Here is a 23,594-nt window from a genome sequence, read left to right as displayed (position 1 = left end):
CTCAATTTTATTAATAATTAGGTTGAATTCTTGAATGTCATAAGAAAGCTTTTGACTGACCTGTAATGGTTTACTTTTATAAATTATGACTTGGATGGAGAGTTGTCTCATTGACACATACCACATCTTCTTATCTCTATTTACTTTATTTGGTGTATGATATGATTTATAGGTGTCTTTCTGTCTAGCCCCTAACCTTGACCTCATTTCTATTGATCATTGATGTTAATTTAATGTGATATTTGTATTAAAACCTTAATGGACTTTTTACATTGTCATTTTGGTGCCTTCGCTCATTGTTGAAAGCCATACTGTGACCTATAGTTATTTTCTTTTGTCATTTTGGTCTCTTGTGAAGAGTTGTCTCATTGGCAATCATACCACATCTTCTTTTTTATGTTTCAAGTTAAATAACATAAAGGAAAGCATGGACAACATTTCAGCGTGGGCACTTTTTTCTACAATTATTGCGAAGCCTATCATAGTTTTCCACAGATTCACCTGCAAGTTACCTGTCCATTTAAACTTTTGTAAGTTATATTGTCCCATCTAACAAATACAACAGCTATTGTTCTGTTTAGTTTATTCATTGGGACCTTTAAATTTCTTGCAAGAGAAATCTATCAGTCACTGATTAATTTACCTGAACAAAAAATTGAACTGTCAATGATGGAAATACATGTACAAATAAGTAATTATAAAACTGCATGTGATGTATTTATTCAATCAATAACAAATTTTCAATTTGTTTGATATAAACACTGATTTAAAAATTTAAAGGTGGTTTCTGATCAAATTTCAACATTTTACCTATAAAAATTTGCTATTTTTTAGTCTGTTCACAAATAAAAACTTAAAATGATAATGTTTAAATAAAGGTCTTCATAAATGTATTCTTTATAACTGAAGAACCATGAAAAACATGCAGATTCTTTGAAACATAAATGCATGCAGTACTTATAAAAAATTAGAAATAAACTTTTTATAATTAAATCAGTGCTAATATATTGAACAGATTGAAAATATATTATTGATATTGAATAAATACTGTATTACATGCAGTTTATGTGAGTTTATACATGTATTTCAATCAACAAAGAAGATATGTTTTTGGTCAGGCAAATTAATCAAAGAGTGATAGATTTCTCCTAGAAGAAATTTAAATGTCCAAGTGAATAAACTACACAGAGAACAATAGCTATTGTATTGATTCAATGGGACAGGTAAACTTACAAAAGTTTAAATACCTTGGTAAAGAGCAGACGACTCTGTGGAAAACTTTCATTTGGTTTGCTATAACATACATGTATAGACAAAAAACAAAGACAAACTCTCTTCGACTATTTATTCCTTAAACTAACATAGATGATAGAATACCAATATAGGTAATAGAACAGACAGAAAAATTTAGTGAAGAAAGATTACAAGAGGTTCAGATAGATATACATTCCTTACGATTCGTTCATTAAATTCTTGATCTCATTAAATGTGACATACATAATTAAAATTTTCCATTTGAAAATGTTTTTTTTACACTGAAACATCAAGAAAAAACATTTATCTTTTTTATGAGGTTTTAAATGTCTTTAATTAAACTTACAATAAAAAGTTTAAAGGGAGCGTCTCAATACTCACTTAAAGGAGAACTATTATCTCCAAAATGTGGGTTTTACTTCCAAGGAGACAAAAATCTCCTCCAGACACTTTTTCAAGAATTTGAAGGTTCTTTTCATAATTACTGTTGAATCTTTTAGTTTTGCAGTTAGGCAATTCTGTGGATTAGAGAAAATGTTTTTGTTGGTTTTGACAAATTCTAAATTCAAACTTATAACAAAAAGTATTATGTTAAAACTCTTTTAAGATTTCCCTTCTATGCCATCAAAACATTGATACCCCAAAATTATAAAAAACTAATGTCACATGTCAAATTAACAGAATGCTTTATTTTATTAAAACAGAAATTCATTTAAATTTAGTTTATTACATTCAAATTAATTTAGTATTATTCAACAGTGGCTGATCCAGAAATTTTCATTAGTGTGGGCCGCTGACAGCATAAGAGGCCATTGTTCCCTCTAAATCCAGCTCTGTTCAACTGAAATGAGTGTGCGTTTCATAGAATATATAAAGTTTAAATTGAAAGGTATATAAAATATTTACATATTTACAGAACAGATGTTAAATGAATGATCATTTTTTACTGCTATGGACTACAGCATATGAAATGCCATTAAACTGATATTTAGACTACAGTACATGAAACAATTATTTATATAGAAACAAGACTAAAACCCTCACAAAAAGATTCATACATGTTACACACTCTCTAATTTGTCAATCTCATTCATACTGTTAATACATTACAGAGACTAGCAAGCACATAATAAAAATCTGGCACTAATAACTTTGATATCTACAGCATTTAAAATTTCTGAATGCATCATGCTGCCTTTTAAATATGAACACAATATTAAAAAACTCATAAAAATTACTTTGAGAATAAAAGTTTTGTTGTTTAGCAACATATTATTTCCCAGAAAAAGTAATAGAAAGTAAGTTTAAATATTTTATGATACAGCACTAGTCCAAATATAGCTTCAAATTATCCACATTATCAGTGATAAGTATTTTAGATCCAGTTCTTCAAGCATTGCTGTGCAAGTATGAGTATTATCCCACATAGAATAAATATTGCACTTGTTTGATAAGTTTACAGTTATAAAATGTTTCATTATTCCTTAAAATTCAACAAAAAAAATCTTTGACTGATACATATATGAAGTAACCCTACAATCAAATTATTTTAAAAACTAGGGTAACTTATATCTATTGTGTTGAAGTATTCATTGTGCAAATATTGAAACAAAATACACGTATAATAAATAAGTATTAAAATTCTGATTTCAATTATGAACCACAAATTGATACAGAATACATATAGCAGACATTTTTGTGCTTTTAAAATTTGTCAAATGCACTATATAAATTTAAAAATCTCTAATTGTTTATCTCTTCTGTTGGGCTGTTCCTATATTACACTGGTTCACCTAGGAAAAAAGAATGAAATAAAATAAATCATACAGTTATATCAAAACACTTAATTATCCCTATGGAGATTTCAAAGACATCAATTTACTTGGACTTTGATCAAGTAGGAGGATCACTATCCAAATTTCTGAAATTCTAAAAAAAAAAAAAGAAGTTGCACACATCATCATGAATAGCTACCACCTAAAATTCCCTACAGAATTCAAAGTTTTGACCAACAAAACAGTATAGCTTTACAGATCTGAAACTCGTCTTAAAACTGCAGACCATATATTGAATCATTCCTTAATACAAAATCTGAGTAATATAGAAAAAAAAACGTATCAATTAAAGAAGATTGCAGTATACCAATTGTGAGTGGGGGCATAATTTTACTGGCAACTTGTGCTTTTAGTTAATTGAACTCTTATTAATATACTTGGATATTTTATTGAGACTTGTCCTTGAAACACTTAGTGCATTTATACAACATTTATGAAGTACAAAACCAATGTATTGTTGATTCAGATATTTGGTTTCCAATAAAATATTTTTGTTTTGTTGTCCCATTAATGTTCACTTGATGTTTATATTTATGATTCCTTCAGTAACTTACCTTTGTGGCAAACCTCAGTGAGTTGAGTGTTTCCTGGAAACATTCTTCTTTAGGAGAAACATTAACGAACATAAGAGTTTTACTATTGCCTCCTAAAGAGTTCTGTAAAAGGTATGTTAACTTTGAGTTTCTGTAAGGTATGTGGTTGTCCTGAAAATATATAAATTTAAGGATTTCACTGTTGATTCTAATAATTCTGATAAATATTGCTACTATTTGAATATCAAACAAAATAGTATTTGTTTGTTATAGAACTGACTTTATACATGAATTATTCATTCAAAGAGCATAAGAGCAATGTAAAAGAAGTGTTTAACACTACTAATGACACATGAATGGTAAAATTTACAAAGTACATACAGAATTTTCAAGGGTGAACAACCTAACAAAAATCAAAACAATGTGATATGGCTTTAACTACCCATTTTGTTGTGTAGCAAGAAAGATGAGAGTGATCCCCATTTTCTCAAAGTATTTAAGGAATAAGTCAACAAATTATTTCAATTTTCACAGCTGTTTATCTTTCTCTTTTTATTATTTGTGTGTATTTCTTATTCTATGTTAAACAACAAGCAATTTTCTAACATGTTTCAACAATGGTGACATATATATATTTCCTATATTGTATTTTAGACCAACTTTTATATTTTTGAAAGTGCAAAACTGGTTACAAACTTGAAATCAAGGGAAATGCAATGTTTGTGAAAGATTTGATTTACAGAAACCTCCAAATCTTGCATTATTCAGAAAAATGTTCACAGATATATTTCTACAATCTTAAAACAAACCTTATTTCCTATCGCCATGATGACATTACCAAGGTTACTGAGTGATTTGTTAATAGCTAATGTCTCCTTCATTCGTTGACCTTCTGATCCAGATTCTTTAAGTCTCTCACTGCCAGCCAGATCTACCAGATTTAATGTACCTGTAAGATAAAACCAGTAAGTCACAAACATTCATAGTATAAGAATATAAACCCATAAATGAGCTAGATGTTGATTTCAGCATGAAAACACAATGATTATTGACTTGGCTGGTATCCTAATTAAGAGAATTTTGTGTTGTCACTTTGAATTCACCTCACTTTGTTTCTCCTATTTATCATATGTTAATACATGAAGCCCTCTCTTATCTGGTTCCTCCAAAAGTAGGATTTCTATGGTAATTTTGTGTTATCACATTGTTTCCTTGAGTTACAAAAATTCCCATTCACTTTATTCAATCACAGTGCTTAAATTTCCTCAAGTAAAATGTCACCCTGTTGTTTTCACATTATCACACCGAGGCCTACCTTGGCTGGTTTCCCCTGTTAAATTGAGTGTAAACACAGTGAGTCCTACCTTGGCTGGTTTCCCCTGTTATTGAGTTTTCCCCAGTTAATTTGAGTGTAAACACAGCAAGTCCTACCTTGGCTGGTTTCCCCTGTTATAGTGTTTTCCCCTGTTAATTTGAGTGTAAACACAGCAAGTCCTACCTTGGCTGGTTTCCCCTGTTAAATTTAGTGTAAACACAGTGAGTCCTACCTTGGCTGGTTTCCCCTGTTATTGAGTTTTCCCCTGTTAATTTGAGTGTAAACACAGCAAGTCCTACCTTGGCTGGTTTTCCCTGTTATTGAGGTTTCCCCTGTTAATTTGAGTGTAAACACAGCAAGTCCTACCTTGGCTGGTTTCCCCTGTTATAGTGTTTTCCACTTTTAAATTGAGTGTAAACACAGTGAGTCCTACCTTGGCTGGTTTCCCCTGTTAAAGTGTTTTCCCCTGTTAATTTGAGTGTAAACATAAATCCTACTTTGACTGGTTTTCCCTGTTAATTTGAGTGTTAACACAAGAAGTCCTACCTTGACTGGTTTCCACAGTTATTGAGTTTTCCCCTGTTAATTTGAGTGTAAACACAGCAAGTCCTACCTTGGCTGGTTTCCCCTGTTAAATTGAGTGTAAACAGTGAGTCCTACCTTGGCTGGTTTCCCCTGTTATTGAGTTTTCCCCTGTTAATTTGAGTGTAAACACAGCAAGTCCTACCTTGGCTGGTTTCCCCTGTTATAGTGTTTTCCCCAGTTAATTTGAGTGTAAACACAGCAAGTCCTACCTTGGCTGGTTTCCCCTGTTATAGTGTTTTCCCCTGTTAATTTGAGTGTAAACACAGCAAGTTCTACCTTGACTGGTTTCCCCTGTTAATTTGAGTGTAAACACAGTGAGTCCTACCTTGGCTGGTTTCCCCTGTTATAGTGTTTTCCCCAGTTAATTTGAGTGTAAACACAGCAAGTCCTACCTTGGCTGGTTTCCCCTGTTATAGTGTTTTCCCCTGTTAATTTGAGTGTAAACATAAATCCTACTTTGACTGGTTTTCCCTGTTAATTTGAGTGTTAACACCAGAAGTCCTACCTTGACTGGTTTCCCCAGTTATTGAGTTTTCCCCTGTTAATTTGAGTGTAAACACACAAGAGTCCTACCTTGGCTACTTTCCCCAGTTATAGAATTTCACCTGTTAATTTGAGTGTAAACACACTATGACCTACCTTGACTGGTTTCCCCTGTTATAGAATTCTCCCCTGTTAATTTGAGTGTAAACACACTATGACTCCTGGATGACCTCTCGTTACATTTAGTTTCTCCTACTGATCTGTTCTTAGATGCTTTCTGTAACAACTGATACACCTATAAAACAATCAGAAAAACATGGTCAGACAGAACAAGTGAAAAATCTTTAACATGTTTCAACTTACTAAACTTGATGGTAAATTTGTAGTTAAATTGTTTAATATATGTAGGATGTGGAGGTGTGATGTGAACGCTGAAGTGTGATGGTCTACACTGAAGCTGATGTGCATTGGTCTATTTGAAGCATGATCACTAGTTTAAAATCTACAGACTTGTACTTTAGAGGTAGATTTTTTAATAGTTAGTATTTTTTGTTGCACAATCAAGGACATGTGTGAATCATGATTTCTGTCAGCTGATCCATGCCATTTATTGTCAGATTATCCCTGAGGACTGTCTGGTTGATATCATGACTTACCATTTCCTCTTTGGTAACTGGAACAATGGTCAAGTTAGTAACAAAGACTTCGTTACTGTTTTTCTGACCAGACATCTTGATATCATGTTTGAGATCTTCATCACCAAGCAAGTCATGGATTGTTTCATTGTAGATTTCTAAAAATGAGGCATCTAAAGCATACTGCAAAATAAATTAATAAATGTATAAGCTATCATTAAGAATTCCTTCAACAACAATATAGAATCAATTTTTCACCATAAAGGTAGGTTTAAACATTTTCTTTTCCTTGCCTCCAGTAATTTGTTAGAAAGTCAGATTTAAATAATTTTGGCTTTATAGTTATAACTGTGCTTTGCTCTAATACAGTAATTGTTCCATCTGTCAGTTCTGTGACCTGCAAAGTGTGTGTATGCTAGGAAATAACACCAAGTCAAAAAAATAGCCTGAACCTCAATTTTCAATTCTAAATCATGTAAATGTAGCAAACTAATGTTACATGTCCAGTCAGCCGAACATTAGAGACAAAAATTGATTTTGCAGGTAAATTCAAGAAAATATAACCTTTTGGACATCATAGGAATTAGATCTGATGTTTTACTTTGGCACTGCTTAATGTTAAGGGAGTTAATCTTAATCTTATTTCGCTCCAGGTGTGCATAGATTACTTATATACATGTGCAGCTTAAATATCCTTTCTCACAGAGTAAGAAAAGATTTTTTCATTCTCCACATTTTCAAATCATAATCACAGCTTATGAATACCATCAAATAAGAATACTGTGGTAAAATATATCAAGTTTTGTGGTTTATGCAAGAATCATTGACAACTTAACTCTGACTGTGTGATTTAGATTTGATTTGATTTTGTGTGTCTTTAGTGCCACTTTTAACCACCACTTTTGAGCTTTTTCTTAGGGGACAGTTTTTATTTGTTGGAGGAAGCCTTAGTGCTGGGAGGAAACCAACAAACTTTGATAGGAAAACTGACAATCCTAGTCAATTATAATTGGAATCACGCACAATTGCAAGAGCAGTTTTCGAACTCGCAACGTCAGTGTTGACTTGCTAATGATTACATGAATAACATCTTACACCACTCAGACACTGATTTAGATTTAAATTAAAAAAGAATGTATCTCAAGTACATGGATGCACCACTCGCACTATCAATTTCTATGTTCAGTGGACGTGAAATGGGGGTAAAAACTCTAATTTGGCATTAAATAAGAAAGATCATATCATAAAGAATATGTATACTAAGTTTTTCAAAAACTACCTTGATCAAAAACTTTAACCTGAAGCGGGAAGAACGGACGGACGAACTTACAAAACGGTCGGACGAACGAATGCATAGACCAGAAAACATAATGCCCCTCTACTATCTTCGGTGGGGCATAAAAATAATAGCAGAGTTTATATATATGTGGAAATGCTACAGTATCAGGTTCACAAAAAAAAAAATTGGTGCATTCATAATTCTTATAGTGCTTTTCCTTCACAAAATATCTATAATACTAAATAGCATTAATTTATCCAACAATTTTTCCAGTAATGCATGATTTGCAATAAATAAATAAATGCACACATCAATTTGTGAATTAACCAACAATGAAAGCAAAACAAGCCTTTTGTTTTTGTCTTTAACTTATCTAATGAAACTGAATAAGAGTATTTTGACACTCACTTTCCATCCTTTACTCTCTAGTTCTCTGGTAGAATCAAATATTTGTAGAACAGCTCTAGGGATCATTCCCCTATTGTCCACATCATTAACAGATGTACCTTCCATCGTATAAGTCTTTCCAGAACCTGTCTGTCCGTAGGCAAATATACACACATTATAACCATCCAAAGCACTCTGGAAAATATAAAACAGATTAAGAAACTATGTATTTTGAGTAAAATTTATTTTCTAATTAGGATTTATATACTTACAAAGGTAGATTTAATCTATACAAACAATTTGTGTATTAAATGCAGGATGAAAAACAGCATTCACAGTATTATTGTTGTCTCTGAATGTTTACTTTAAATCTGTTTTTATAGATTAGTTGTACATGTATTGCCAAGATTAATGATGAGCTGATCCACACAATTAGGCATACCAATATTAATAGTTGCAAAAATCATGAAGCTTGCAAATGTTCAGAAAAATGCCACCTTTTTTTATATGTGTGTCAATGTAAAGAACATACATGAATTTTAAAAAGAGATGGATCTAAACATGTGTCACAATTAAAATTTTCTATATGAATCTCTTTAATAAAATATTTAGAAGCTTTGGTTTGTAGATGTTGAGGAGAATGCAACAGAAATGTCTTACACAATGTGAAGAAAATTCCCTGCACAGAACCCCTTCCCCCACCATTGGACATGGTGTATAATCAAGGTAATCTATCAAGATTGTATTGTCCTAGATAACATGTTGGAATGATGAAAGATTGATAAGGGATTGGTTACCCTTAAGTTTTATATTGTAGAATATCTAAAATTTCTCCATACAAACCTGAACTAACTGTGAGATTTCTTCAAACACTTGTTGCTGTGAAGTATGGTCACTGAATACTTTGTCAAAACCAAACTCATATTTACTCTGGGCATTATTACCTCCCTTCTTCGTCAGGCAACTCTAAAAAAAAGTCATATTTATTAGTGGTTTTATTATTATCTCCCTTTTTTGTTAAACAAAACATTAATGTGCCTCTTCTACATCAGAAACTTCATCAAAATAGTTGATGGTCTTTTAGGGTTTACACCAATCGACATTTAGTGAAGACAGAAACTTAAGTAGTTGTCCTACAAGGTGAAAATATCTATAATGCACAGCACAATACAAAACTAAGACAATATTTCAGAGAGTGGTAAAGGGTTATTATCTTGCTACGTGTTTTGACATTTTTATTTCACATGCAGCCGTGAAAAAGGTTCATTATTCACTGTTTTAATGAAATCGGTAAATAATATCTTGAAACAAGATGATTCTGATACACATAAATTAAATGTGCTTTCTATACAATTTAATCAAATAAGTATTATTCCAATATAAAGAGATAAAAGGATTTTATTTTAATTTGTTTGTTAAAGTTCAAAGAGCCAAAGTTAAAAGCAAAATCATACCAAAATCTGACAAATACCTCATTCAATGTAGCATCATATTTTAAAACACATACCTCATTCAATGTAGCATCATATTTCAAAACACACACTCATTCAATGTAGCATCATATTTTAAAACACATACCTCATTCAATGTAGCATCATATTTTAAAACACATACCTCATTCAATGTAGCATCATATTTTAAAACACATACCTCATTCAATGTAGCATCACCAGTTTTGTCCAGCTCTATTATTCTTTGTTCCTGATCAGGAAAGTTCATGTGACTTATCATCCCATCATTTCCTAGAGTTTCATCTCCCAGTAAAGGTCGAACTCTACAGAACACCCTGATGTTGCCCTGAAATCAGCAAAATGATATTTCTCATCTAGTGTTTTAGTATCATTAAAGTTACTTGTTAAATTTCCGTTGTTGTTAAATTTTACTTATCCATGTACATATAATGTTACACAAATGCTCTTATTTGTCAAACATAACAGAAAAGTAATAGGTTTGTATTATAGTATTTATGTTACAATATAAAATATTAGATGATACATGTTTAAGGTGTACTTTCTCATGTTGTCATTACATTTATGAGATGAAATATAAATGGAAATTCCTGGTTGTGTTTTTTTTAATTTGTTTTTGTAAGTATTTAATCAAACTGACACTAAAGGTATTGAAGAACATGTTTATTTAAAATTACCTATTGATTAAAAATCATAAAAATTCAGGTCATTACAGCTACATACCTTTAATTCCTGAATCTGGTTGTGTAATTTTCTTCTCTCGGTTTCATGACTTCTGATTTGACAGTTTTGTTCTTCTATCTCTCTATCTCTATTTTCCAGTAAGTTTCTCAGTTTCTCTATCTCTGTATCTTTGGTTTTGTTTGATGTAACAGCCTGTTCAAGTCGTAACTGTGAAGAGAGATTCAAAACATGTTATATTTCTATTATGTCTCTCTGATTACTTTTAGGCTGTCAAATAAACAAAAATAACTTTCCTTGGCTTATTCAGTAAACACAAGAACAGTGCCAAAGGGAGTTAATCTGTGCCACATCAATACAAAATCTATTTTTTCTGTTAGAGCCATTCTTGATTCCTGAAATGACCATACATTTATGTTTCTACTTCAATAATATATATTTGAATTTAGTGATTGTGAATAAAAGGAGATGTTGAGGTTCAATGAACAGCTTAACAATTAATAAAATGAATATCATTTTAAAAGTATGGACTACACAATGCCTTTTGAAACAGAATGCTTCTTTGACAAACAGTCACTACATCAGATTATGATACAGTAATAAATGCAAGATGGTAGACCAGCAAATAAACATCCAATACATCCTTTGATTTTACTGAATGATAGCGTACTTTAGTGTTCTCTAGTTCTGCTCCCATTCCAGCTTGAGCTGATGTTAGCTGTGCTACAGATGCTTTGAGTCCGTCCACCTCAACTCTCCTGGCATTCAGATCACTCTGTAAACTCTCGTTCTGACGAGATAAAGTCTCTTTTAGAAAGGTCATATCACTGATTTCTCTCTGTAGTCCTCTTTGAACTTCATCCCGCTTATCCTCTTCTTGTCTGAATTTGAAAAGTTTAACATTTAAGAATTGAATGCTTCTTTTTTATAATTTTATTGAGGGGTAAAAGTGTTGACCAAGGCATTTAGTATGAAGCACAGAATCATTTAAATCTGACAATTATATTAGTATGTTTTACCCATGAAATGAAGAATTTTATCAAGTTATATATTTTCATTGTCATGGATAACATGTGCAGTCGTAGCTTTGTTTTTTAAACAGAAATAAAATACAATATTGAAGTGCCCTAAAATTGTTGTCAATCAAATAAATTTATGGATTCTAATGAAACAAGCATGTAAAATAAAAGATCTAACAAATGGTGATCTTTTTTGTCTTGATCTATATAAACTTTTCAAGTCATAGTTTAATGTTGAAGAAACCAGTGGAAAATCTCATAAATATGCATAAGATTGATATTATTTTGTAGTATGCTTCAAAGTTTTCTATTTAAGAGGGAGAGAGATTTTTTGTTGACCACTAAAACCTGTTTAAGGTCAGATATAGAATGTTCTCTAATGTTAACTGTATTTTTTACATTCTTACAAACTTATTTTTACTCCTTGATGACAATCTTCCTGATTTGAAAATCAACTAGGTGTTTAACTTATTGATATCAGTGAAATTCAAATCATTAAAAATCTCACAGTTGACGATTGTAAAGTTTGATCAAAATAAGATTGATTGAGCCATACCTCAGTTTTCTTTTCAGGTCAGTGATTTCCTCTGAGGCTTGACTAACTATATTTTCTTTAATTGACACCGTCCCAGACAGCTGTTGGTTCATTGATTCCAGAGATACTATTCTCTGATTCTGTGTTTCCATTTGATTGACTAGACCTTCCCTGTTATTGGTTTGTTTCTCTAACTTAGCCTCCATGTCCTCGAGTCGACCCTTCAGATCCCATGCTGGCCTCTTCTTACCACCACCTCCACCATTACCAGCTAATCAATATCAATTGAACAAAATTATAAAAAATAAATTCAATAAAATAAAACAAACTACAAAAAATTGCTGTGGATTCATTTATATTTGTGGTACCAATTTTCGTGGATTGTGGAATAATTGTATTTTTGTATAATTCAATGTCAGAGTTTCATTATACTCAGCATACAGGACTTACATGAATCAAATTCAACGTTCACCTGCTGTGGATTCATTTTATTTTCATGGTTTGAGGAAGACTTGCATATTCAAGGATGTTTTATTTTGTTGTTTTGGCAACGTCTTTTAGAAAATTTGTAATTCTTTTAACAATTAAATTGGTGGTTCCCCTGTGCCCACGAAATCCATGAAAATAGGTATCCAACAAGTATTATTGAATCCACATGTACAGTATCAATGAAACCAAAGAAAAAAGGTATCCCATTATCATGATGAAATATAACAAATTCAAATTATGTGACTTAAGAAGACAAATAATGACAAAATTTTACAAAAATAAAACCAGTTTTGTCTTGCCTAAATGTCATTTGGATAGTATAATGCAAACTTTAAATTTGAACATGTAATTTACACAAAACTCTCAGTCAATGGACCATACTGAAGGGATGGGGACAAATTATCTACATGGAGATTTAAAACTCCTATTATCAGGTTTTACTAACCTGGTGGTTTATTAGATGTAGATGTCTTACTGGTTGCAAGTCTAACTGTTCCCTGTGCTCCTCTTGCAGGTGGTGGTCTTGTACTGGTGCTTGATGCTGCTGTTTAAACAAAATTTAGTCACGATATAAACCATGAAAAATCATTTAATACATACAAGTAGGTACAATGTACATGTATAATAAACAAAAAATCTATGTTGCTTATAAACATTTTTTACTAATTCTGTATCAACTGTTTTTTTTGTTTTTTTTTATCATGGCAACATTTTGTGTAATTAATGTTTATTACTACATTAAGTACATTCTTTTTCAGGTGAATATGCATGATAGTAAAACTTGAAGGGTTGTCTGTTTTATCATTTTAATCTATCATCCTTGAAACAACGATTGTTCTTTATCTATTTTGGACAAAACTCCTTAAGAAATATGAATTAGATTTACTACCCAATCAAATGTTTACCTTTTGCAGTTGGTTTGACTACAGCAGTGTTAGCTTTTGGACGGACATTATTAGCCCTGAGACTTGATCCACTGTTAGACGAACGAAGACTTGTATTAGACACAGTGGACCTGTTAAGAGAAGTCTCTGATCTTTGTCTTGTTAATGATGATCCAGTCTTTGACGTAACCTTGCTTGTTTCTGATGATTTCCTTGCTCTTGTTTCTACAGTCCTTTCTGAATAATCTAGACATCTTCTTTTGTTGTCTTGTTTCTGGAAAATTATTAATTATAAATAGTCAAACACAGAATAATATCCTTGGCAATTGATCATTGATGGATATTATCTTATGTCCAGCGGCTAATATTTCATGCAAGTTTAATACAAGAACCAGTTTTTCTTGTTGAAAATAAAATGTATAGACAAGAATGGAAAAGATAAAAAATAAACATAAAAATTGTTAGAGCCAATGAAACGATTCACGACTAAGGACAGCAGCATCAGCATGTCAGATCAGGATTATACTGTAATTGACTACTGTATATTCAGATATTAATTAATTTTTAGGTTTTTAATATCATTTAATGTGAATGGGTGAGTATTGCAATAATAAGAACTTGCATTCTGATACATGTATATCTGATACAAATATCTGTTTGTAACTTTCCTGCAATTTATGTAGGTCATGTAAAAATCACAATTTCAAATGATGGCAAATATAAATTTACAGTACTTTATCTTTAGTATCTACAGTTATTTTTATCTACAGACTAGTTATAAATCTTCTTATATACCTCCTCTGGACTCCTTGGTCTTTTCACAGTTGATGGTGGTCTAAGTTTACTGCCAAACATAGGTAGCCTGGAGTTACCTTCTCCATTTTTTGTCGCTAATGGTTTTCTCTGCAATTAAAAAGGAAATATGTCCATTACATTTTGTACTTTATAAACACCATTCCAAGTGTCATAGCTAAAAAATTATTGAAGCTGTACAACAGGTTGAGAACAAACCCTCAATTAGGACCCACACTACTTCAGAATTATAGGATATAGTTACTTCTATTTTGGAACTGATATAAAGGGAGAGGTGGTGAGATTTGAAAGAGAAGAACTCCTTTGTGCAGGGCTACAATGTTTGATTTGTATACATGTAGTATAAAGGGTCATATATATAATATGAATGTAAGTTATTTTCTTTTTATATTGTTCAAATCATATCTGAGTGTACAAATATTGAAGTAAAATAAAAAGATAACAAAGACAACAACACCCATCATTTTCAATTACCACATGGTGAGAGTTTATTCTGGTCAACATGTTTCCCCAACAAGGGTGAAATAAAATTTCAAATTCAGTCTAGTTTAAGTTCTTGTGAGAAACTAGCAACTAAATATCTAGCACTAAAAAGATTTGTTTATGCCATATTTTTAAAAAGAGTCAGCAATATACACCAATTACAAATTAAATACAAAAAAATCTGTTAATGAAATTTAGTGTTTCTCATCAAAAAGTTATATACAAATTTCTCTAATTCTTTGTCAATTTATCCAGACCTTTCTGCACCTATTGTATAAATAAAGTTTGTTTGATCTCAATTCTTCATTGGTTAAAATCCAATGACATCGCATGTTCTTGCTTTCCTCTGACTTTCCTATTGTGACGCCATGAAAAAAGGCAACCATGCTGAAGACGTCACATAGAAAGAACATATATTTTTGCAGATCATTCTAATAGAAGGCATACATTTGCCTGCATATTGTTTGAAAATCATTAGAGAAACAGATTCTACCACCAAATCTCTTGAAAATTTAACTGTTTTGAGTGGATAAATATTGTATCACACTTAATGCAGTGGTAGAATCTGTAGTTAACAAAGTTATTTTTGTTTGGCCATAATATATTTGTTCCAGACCATATGAGTATTTGGACCGTACGCGTACAGTCTGGACCGCATGAGTATACGCGTATGGTCCAGTACGAGCTAACCAGCTAACTATACATGTTATTAGATCATATGGGTTAAATTTAAACAAATTAACATTAATCACAATCTTTTTTTTTTAGGTTTACTAATTAATATTATTACTATATTACACGGATAAAATAAACAAATGAACAACTGAAATTAAATATTTGTTTAATAGTATATCATGATCCTAATTTTGGTACTCTAAACCAATGTTACACTTGCTACCACAAGTAACGTACTAATATTTTTGACATTTACATTTTTGCAATTCGTGTATGTTCCATAGCATTTGCATTTTTTGGTAAAGTTAATTAGCGTTAATTTTTAAATCCATAAAATATAAAAGTGGTTTATTTTCATTTACAATCAAACTTTTTTTATACAAATTTGAGAATTAAGTTTAAAACATGTATATTAATCTGTTATATGCATCTAATTATCTTTGCCAACTTCTTAATATTAGTCAGACCGTACGTGTACGGTCAAAATACTCATACGGTCCAGACCGTACGCGTACAGTCAAAATACTCATACGGTCTGGAACATATTGATATTAAAAAAAAATAGTCCCAGAGTTCAGCAAAATTAAATTAAAATAATCAATGTACATTGTACATTGTGTACATGAAGGGAATTATGTACATTTATCAAGTAGATCTTAACAAAAGTCTGTTAATTCATGTGGAATGGGTCATTTTTCCATTTGGAATCAATATTCTTCTGTCAGTTGTTCCAGTCATGCGCCCGAAGTTATAATTGTTATTAGATTTCGGCCATAACTGGTCTGTTTCTGCTGATTCCTGCCTTTGATCCATAGGAAGTAAAATCATTTTAATGACAGAGGAAGATTTGGTTTAATTTTGTTATTTAAACGTCCCTTAAATCCAATGCCATTTGGCTATTTCATGGTGGCCTGGCCTTGGTCGAGAAAGTCTGAATGCCAGGAGATAAGAAAACTCACAATCCTTGTCAATTAAGATTTGAGTTGACTGGCTAGTGATTACAGTAGTAACTACTTAGACCACTCCACCTCAAACGCCCCCTGATGAACAAAAAGATGAACAACCCGATGAACATAATGCCCATAAATGGGACATACATTGTAAAAACAAGAAACATTTATATATTTATACTGATAGCGTTTGACATTTTCAGCCGAACAAATTTATCAATTTTACATAACTTGAATTATTGTATGCTGGTTCATATTCTGGACGCCAATCTTTGCTCCTTTATTATGTAAGGGTTGAGATCTCACAAACATGTTTAACCCCGCAGCATTTTTGCGTCTGTCCAAAGTCAGGAGCCTCTGGCCTTTGTTAGTCTTGTATTATTTTAATTTTAGTTTCTTGTGTACAATTTGGAAATTAGAATGGCGTTCATTATCACTGAACTAGTATATATTTGTTTAGGGGCCAGCTGAAAGACGCCTCCGGGTGCGGGAATTTCTCGCTACATTGAAGACCTGTTGGTGACCTTCTGCTGTTGTTTTTTTATTTGGTCAGGTTGTTGTCTCTTTGACACATTCCCCATTTCCATTCTCAATTTTACTTGTATGATGACGGTAATGGGGGTACCTTCATGACCAACAACAGTGAAAATTCTTACCAAATGACATTAATGATTTTTTTTGTGAAAGTGATAAAATGTACACTGTCTTTAGGACGATGAAAATATTAAGTGATTTTGAAGAATCACGTTTATTTTTTTCCAAAAATTGCAATAACGATAATTTTTTAAGACCTTTGACGTTGAAGTAAGGTGTCAAAGAAAAACAATATAATAGCCGTTCAAGAAGTCATAATTATTTGGACTATAGTTCTTTATGGTGAACATATATACTATATACTTGGTTCTTTAATCGTGTCACTGTAAGCTTATAGAGCTCTATGAGTATGGTCTATGCCATGGCCACAGGAGTTAGAGAGAAGCTTTACTGTGAAAGTCGACTTTGGTATATGTTTACCCCCTTATTGATAGGATTTCAAACTCCTGTGCCATGGCCTAGGTTTGGTTTTTTTTAAACAGTCACTTTAATTTTATCTAGTTCATGGTGAGTGACAGACTTTATGTTTGTGTTAACTTGAGGGAATTAAATTGAATTAAATACTGCAAAACTCGATTATAAGCTAAAACGTTAACACAATGTACAAGCACCTGATCTTCCATTCTAAGTATTTTCAAAATACGAGCCAAACACTGTCGATTATTAAATTGGTTTCCATTGGTGCATTTTAAAGGAATATCTGTTATGCGCCCTTTCATTGGTTTTTATGAAAATCTCTAAATACCAGAAACTTTGAACAAATACCAACGGACAGTTTTATGTGGAAATATATTACAATTTTGTTTTCTTTCTATTTGTTTGTTTTAATAAGTACGACCAAGACAGTAATGGGAAGTGATAATTAATGTCTGCCCGGTTTTTAAATACTGCATTTAAAAGAATAAAGAGTGGGGGGAGGGGGGGGGGACACACTTCAAATGATGGCTGAAATTGGAGAAATATGCCGATAAATTATAATTTTATAACAAATATGATTATTTTTTAAACTTAAACAAAATTACGGACATTCCTGCAAAAGATCGACAAACGGTCAACGATTTTCGGTCAATTTCCCGAATGAAAAACAGGATTTTCAAACAGATGTTTTTCTTAGTAATTTTTTGACTGATTGGCCTAAATTTCTGTTTTTTACACCTTTGAAATGTCTGCTGTTCATCTTTAATGAATTTTTTTTGATAAATATTATATAAGGCTGCAGTTATTTGGTTTTAAATAGATGTCACGGTAAAAAACAGCGAATATGTGTCCCCCATTGACTGACAAAACTTCAGGAAATTTCAAACACCCTTTAATCTAACTTTTCAGATGATAATTTTCAAACAAACATGTTTTCAAGCTTAGTAATGTTTTGCATTTGAAGTTATCTTCATATAGAAATATCAGTATACTTCAAAAACATATAGACCTAGCTGAACATAACTGTAGAAAACATGGAAAGATATGGGGAAAATGAGCACCTACTCAACAGCTTAAATATATTTATGGGACTATAGTATGATTAAAATTCATAGAATTTGTTCATTTTTGGCCGCTACTCGTAGCATATTATTGTAACATGTTCCAAAAAATAATGAACATTATAGGTCACCGAGCATTATCTCAAGCTACAGTTTGTAACAAAACGACACAATTTTTATGGCCGATCATGCAGGTAAAAACATAATTTATGTGATTAGAGACCCTCATTCAGAAGAAGATGAATTGTAAAATAAAATACGAGAAGATAGCTTTAAGAAAAGCTTTGAGAATATCAACTGAAAAGATAGGGTCACACTGGGTATCAGGTAAAATATAAAATAGCAAAGTTATATGTAGATTCCTTCTGAAAATGCACCATTTCAGAGTTAACTCCCATTAAATTGCCAATTTTAAAAACATTTAATTAGACAAAGATAATAGAAGCTTATAAAAATATTGATATAACCAGAAACATATATAATAATACGTTGTATTAAATGTCTCCGTTTTCTAAGATAAATTCTTACAAATTCATTCTAGTTATCTGCATTCAGAAACAAATTTTGACAATTTGATGAAAAATCTGGACCCGTTAGATTTTATGTTATTTACAATCTCAGATAGCGAAAGACACCCACACTACCTTACTTCAACTTGAAGAATATTCACCAACAATTTACTCCAGAAACATATATACATAATATTGATATATACCGTTGCAAGATACACTGATCTGATTAAAAAAAAAATACTGGTATATGACGGTGAAATCTTATTTCGAAGACACACGAAAGTTATTATCTTCAAACTGAGCGAGATCAGCCCAGAGGTTAAAAGGGTGCTTCTTTTTTGTAGATTTAAAACTTTGAACACAAAAATTCCTATCAAAACTGGTAGATGACAAAACATTCAGAGAAAAGCTCGTATTTGTACTTTGTGCAGTTCCGTTGATATTGGCGACGAGTTCCACTATATTTTAGAATGCTCGGCAATAGACGATATGTAGTAGACATTTACTACTAAAGCATCGTTTTGTAAACAGACTTAAAATAAAATTTCTTATCTTATCTTATCTTATCAGACCAAATATTTCAAAATGTCAAGGTCTAATGAATAGTAGCAAACCTTCACAATCTGAGCAAGTTTATAAGAATTATTATTTTAAATGCCTAAAATCTCCTGGGTAACCACTTTATATCTGTACATTTGTATTTTAAATGTATACTATGTTGATTTATTTGTATATTTCTCTGTACCATTGTACTTTGGTTTACGAGAATAAAAATATATACAATAGTTTAAATAATAAAAATCATTATATTTCATACGCAAACTTGACTAATTATAGTGAAAACTTATTAATCACTTTGTTGGCTTGGATGACATAATCATATCACAAAAAGAATGATTCAAAATCGTTAAATTATTTGACAACATTAATTAGCGTCACTGATTAATCAAGTAAGCTTGGAATAGTTAATTGTAATTGAATATATACAAACCAGTGAAGTGTGGTGATTGGACTTGAATGACAGTCGTTGATACCAATAAGCTGACGTCTGAATTGTTTTGATAAGAACCGTTATGATTCATTATAAGTTGTCAACTTTGGTAAGTATAAAACAGGCAAGATGGCATGTGCACTCATTATCAAAGTGTCTTCAAACAGTTAACAACTTATATAAATCAATGGCTTATCAACAGAATGCACGATCCAAGATGTCCTTCAGCATTGAAGAACTGTCCAAGAGCAGCAGGGTCCCAGAGCCCATTATTACTGATGCAGTTGTCAATCATATCCACGATATATATCTACCAAACAGCAGCCAGTCATGTACAACAGATGTGAAGCTATCACTTACCAATTCAGTTCAACATACCCAATACAAGAGGAAACGCCACGACTCATTACATTCTGATGACAACAGCTTCAGCTCAACAGACTCATCATCAAGAGATTGTATATCACCTGGTTCATGCTCAGACGATTCAGATAAGGCCGACCAACCAAAGAAGAGAGTCAGAACTTCCTACACAAACTCACAACTCTTAGAACTAGAAAGATACTACAGTAAGAGCAAATACCTCCAGATTGAAGATCGCCCAGTGCTTGCCAAGAAACTCAAACTCAGTCAACATAAGATTAAATGGTGGTTCCAGAACCGAAGAATGAAAGAAAAGCGTCACATCAAGAGTACAAGCTACAACAGTCCACGAGAGTTGTCACAGTTTGTTGGTGTAGGTAAACCTGGTTCCCGAATGACAACAACAACAATGGAATCAAATGGTAACTTAAGTCAGCAGTCATACTCACCATTTCCTATGGTCTCGTCTTATACGTATGGTATGTCACCGTTTGTGTATCCTGGTTATAGTCAGCAGTTCTACGGCAGCGTATTTCCACAGGCAGTGCAACATAACAGGAGTTGATGATTTGAAATCAGCATTAACACTATAACACTACATGTGCTTCAACTTTGTTAAACTAATATATGTATGTATTTATTTGTTATACTTATTTTGTTATTGATGTAAATAAATGTAAAGTAGTATATCTTTTGTCTTACGTGTTTTGTTGGGTTTATCAAAGCAGTACTGAAACACCCAAGAGTTAAAACTCTTCTTTATAACACATTGCACTTGTGTGTCGACAATTTCAAGTATTGCCTCTTCCCAGTACTGATACATACCTAGAGGTATGATGGTGACGATTTTATTTTTGTTAGCCGCTGGAATTTGAAGCACTATTAGAAATAAAGGGAGACATTTTGCATACTTCGACGAGCCAGCACCCGAAAAAATACAAACCATCTTACATTATTGATTTTCAACCATGCATGGGGGTTTAAATTTACTATATACCCAACTCTATCTCGTACATGTTTATGTAAAGTAAAATTAGATCAAACATGCTATTTCAAATGCCTACTTCAACTCAACTTCCTAACAGAACAGCAACAGACTAAAACATCCGATAATTAAAGACCAAGATTGACAAGGTGTCTGAAACAAGAGGCTGCCACAGCAGCATGCAATGGGGTTGAACAAATTTGTTCTTGTCCTATTAACTCTGCCACCCAAACATAATCTCAATCAGTTGCAGAAAGTAAATCATATACAAATACATTATAATTATATCACATGAAAAGAGAAAGCATGTAACTTTGTAGTTACAGTTTTCTTATATGTGTATATACCATGTGTAGCATTGTATTTGTCTTATTCAACTTAGCTCAGCTTTCCCTTTTGCATGAAATATATTTTTTTTATCATCTATATGTTTATTACACCGAAATCAAAGGGACATTCAACACTATTTCAGCTGAAGAAAAGCCGACAACGCCATAGCAATAACTATAAACAACTTAATGACAAACAAATCCCTAAAAAAATCACAACGTAGAAAACTAAAAATTGACCAACACGAACTCCACCAAAATTGGGAAATAACTGTTTTGCTCTATGGTCGGGCTGTTGTATCTTTGACATATTCCCCATTTCCATTCTCAATTTTATCGTCTTTTTATGCAAGATTAACATTTGTCTTTTTAACATATGGATGTGCATTTATAATAAATTACAGTTGTTTATTGAAGATTAAACACGAAGAGTCGTATTTACAAACTAGAAGCTGTAGTGCCTGCCTCAGCCTGTGTCGCTCGCCATATGTATTATTTATAAACTGAATGTGTCGTTTTTACAAACTAGAGGCTGAAGAGCCTGTATGTGTCGTATTTACAAACTAGAGGCTGAAGAGCCTTCATGTGTCGTATTTACAAACTAGAGTCTGAAGAGCCTGTATGTGTCGTATTTACAAACTAGAGTCTGAAGAGCCTACATGTGTCGTATTAACAAACTAGAGGCTGAAGAGCCTGCATGTGTCGTATTTACAAACTAGAGTCTGAAGAGCCTGCATGTGTCGTATTTACAAACTAGAGGCTGTAGAGCCTGTATGTGTCGTATTTACAAACTAGAGGCTGTAGAGCCTGCATGTGTCGTATTTACAAACTAGAGTCTGAAGAGCATGCATGTGTCGTATTTACAAACTAGAGGCTGAAGAGCCTGTATGTGTCGTATTTACAAACTAGAGGCTGTAGAGCCTGCATGTGTCGTATTTACAAACTAGAGGCTGAAGAGCCTGCATGTGTCGTATTTACAAACTAGAGGCTGTAGAGCCTGCATGTGTTGTATTAACAAACTAGAGTCTGAAGAGCCTGCATGTGTCGTATTTACAAACTAGAGTCTGAAGAGCCTGCATGTGTCGTATTTACAAACTAGAGGCTGTAGAGCCTGCATGTGTCGTATTTACAAACTAGAGACTGAAGAGCCTGCATGTGTCGTATTTACAAACTAGAGTCTGAAGAGCCTGCATGTGTCGTATTAACAAACTAGAGACTGAAGAGCCTGCATGTGTCGTATTTACAACCTAGAGGCTGAAGAGCCTACATGTGTCGTATTAACAACCTAGAGACTGAAGAGCCTGTGTGCATCGTATTTACAAACTAGAGGCTGAAGAGATTGCATGTGTCGTCTTAACAAACTAAAGGCTGAAGAGCATGTATGTGTCGCTTACCATGCGTGTGTCGTATTTACAAACAAAAGGCAATAGTGAACCTGTATCGCTTACCTAAAGTCGTATACTAGTATACAAACTAGCTTTGCGATCTGTTGATCTTGTATTACTGATTATAATGTTTCTTTTTATAGCTTTAAATTATTTTCATTGGATTTTGCCCAACACACTTAACGAATAAAAAAAATCTTCAACACACAAATGGGTAAAAATCGTCATAAAAAGGAATATGACTATAACAAAAAGACGACTTACAATTTCTGACATTATTTTTATTTGTAAATCTTGTCCTGTTGATCATTTTTGTCGAGTCTTCGACTTAAGTCGAAAAAGCGAGACATAGCGATCCTACATTCCATCGGCGTCGGCGGTGTCCACAAATATTCACTCTGTGGTTAAAGTTTTTGAAATTTTAATAACTTCCTTAAACTGTACTCGATTTTTACCAAACTTGGACAGAAGCTTGTTTATGATCATAAGATAGTATCAAGAAGTAAATTGTGTAAAAATAAAATAAATCCATTTTTTCTGTATTTTACTTTTAAATGGACTTATATTTTCTGCCAGGAAACAACACATTCACTCTGTGATTAAAGTTTTTAATATTTAATAACTTTCTTATACTTTTTTGGATTTGTACCAAA

The 23,594-nt window shown here is 32.3% G+C and overlaps 2 protein-coding genes across 2 annotated transcripts; one reads left to right on the top strand and one right to left on the bottom strand.

Annotated features, from left to right (window-relative positions):
- Nucleotides 1–1,331: 1,331 nt before the first annotated feature.
- LOC134682939 (carboxy-terminal kinesin 2-like) lies at nucleotides 1,332–17,617 on the bottom strand. The gene is made up of 15 exons (XM_063541880.1): nucleotides 17,510–17,617; nucleotides 14,179–14,286; nucleotides 13,405–13,657; nucleotides 12,945–13,043; nucleotides 12,032–12,281; nucleotides 11,127–11,337; nucleotides 10,499–10,666; nucleotides 9,957–10,103; nucleotides 9,150–9,272; nucleotides 8,328–8,501; nucleotides 6,662–6,823; nucleotides 6,162–6,300; nucleotides 4,432–4,571; nucleotides 3,644–3,793; nucleotides 1,332–3,047 (listed from the first exon to the last, which is right to left on the bottom strand). Exons 1-15 carry the CDS (start codon nucleotides 17,615–17,617, stop codon nucleotides 3,006–3,008), a joined length of 2,274 nt encoding a protein of 757 aa, XP_063397950.1. The 3' UTR covers nucleotides 1,332–3,005.
- Nucleotides 17,618–19,895: 2,278 nt separating this feature from the next.
- Nucleotides 19,896–20,841, top strand: LOC134683902 (homeobox protein ceh-30-like). Its single transcript, XM_063543208.1, has one exon. It carries the CDS (start codon nucleotides 19,962–19,964, stop codon nucleotides 20,805–20,807), a length of 846 nt encoding a protein of 281 aa, XP_063399278.1. The 5' UTR covers nucleotides 19,896–19,961; the 3' UTR covers nucleotides 20,808–20,841.
- The last annotated feature ends 2,753 nt before the right edge of the window (nucleotides 20,842–23,594 follow it).

The sequence above is a fragment of the Mytilus trossulus genome, chromosome 9 (assembly GCF_036588685.1).
Source record: "Mytilus trossulus isolate FHL-02 chromosome 9, PNRI_Mtr1.1.1.hap1, whole genome shotgun sequence".
NCBI lineage: Eukaryota > Metazoa > Mollusca > Bivalvia > Mytilida > Mytilidae > Mytilus > Mytilus trossulus.
Note: the sequence above shows the minus strand (reverse complement) of the source record. Positions and strands in the feature narration are given on the sequence as shown.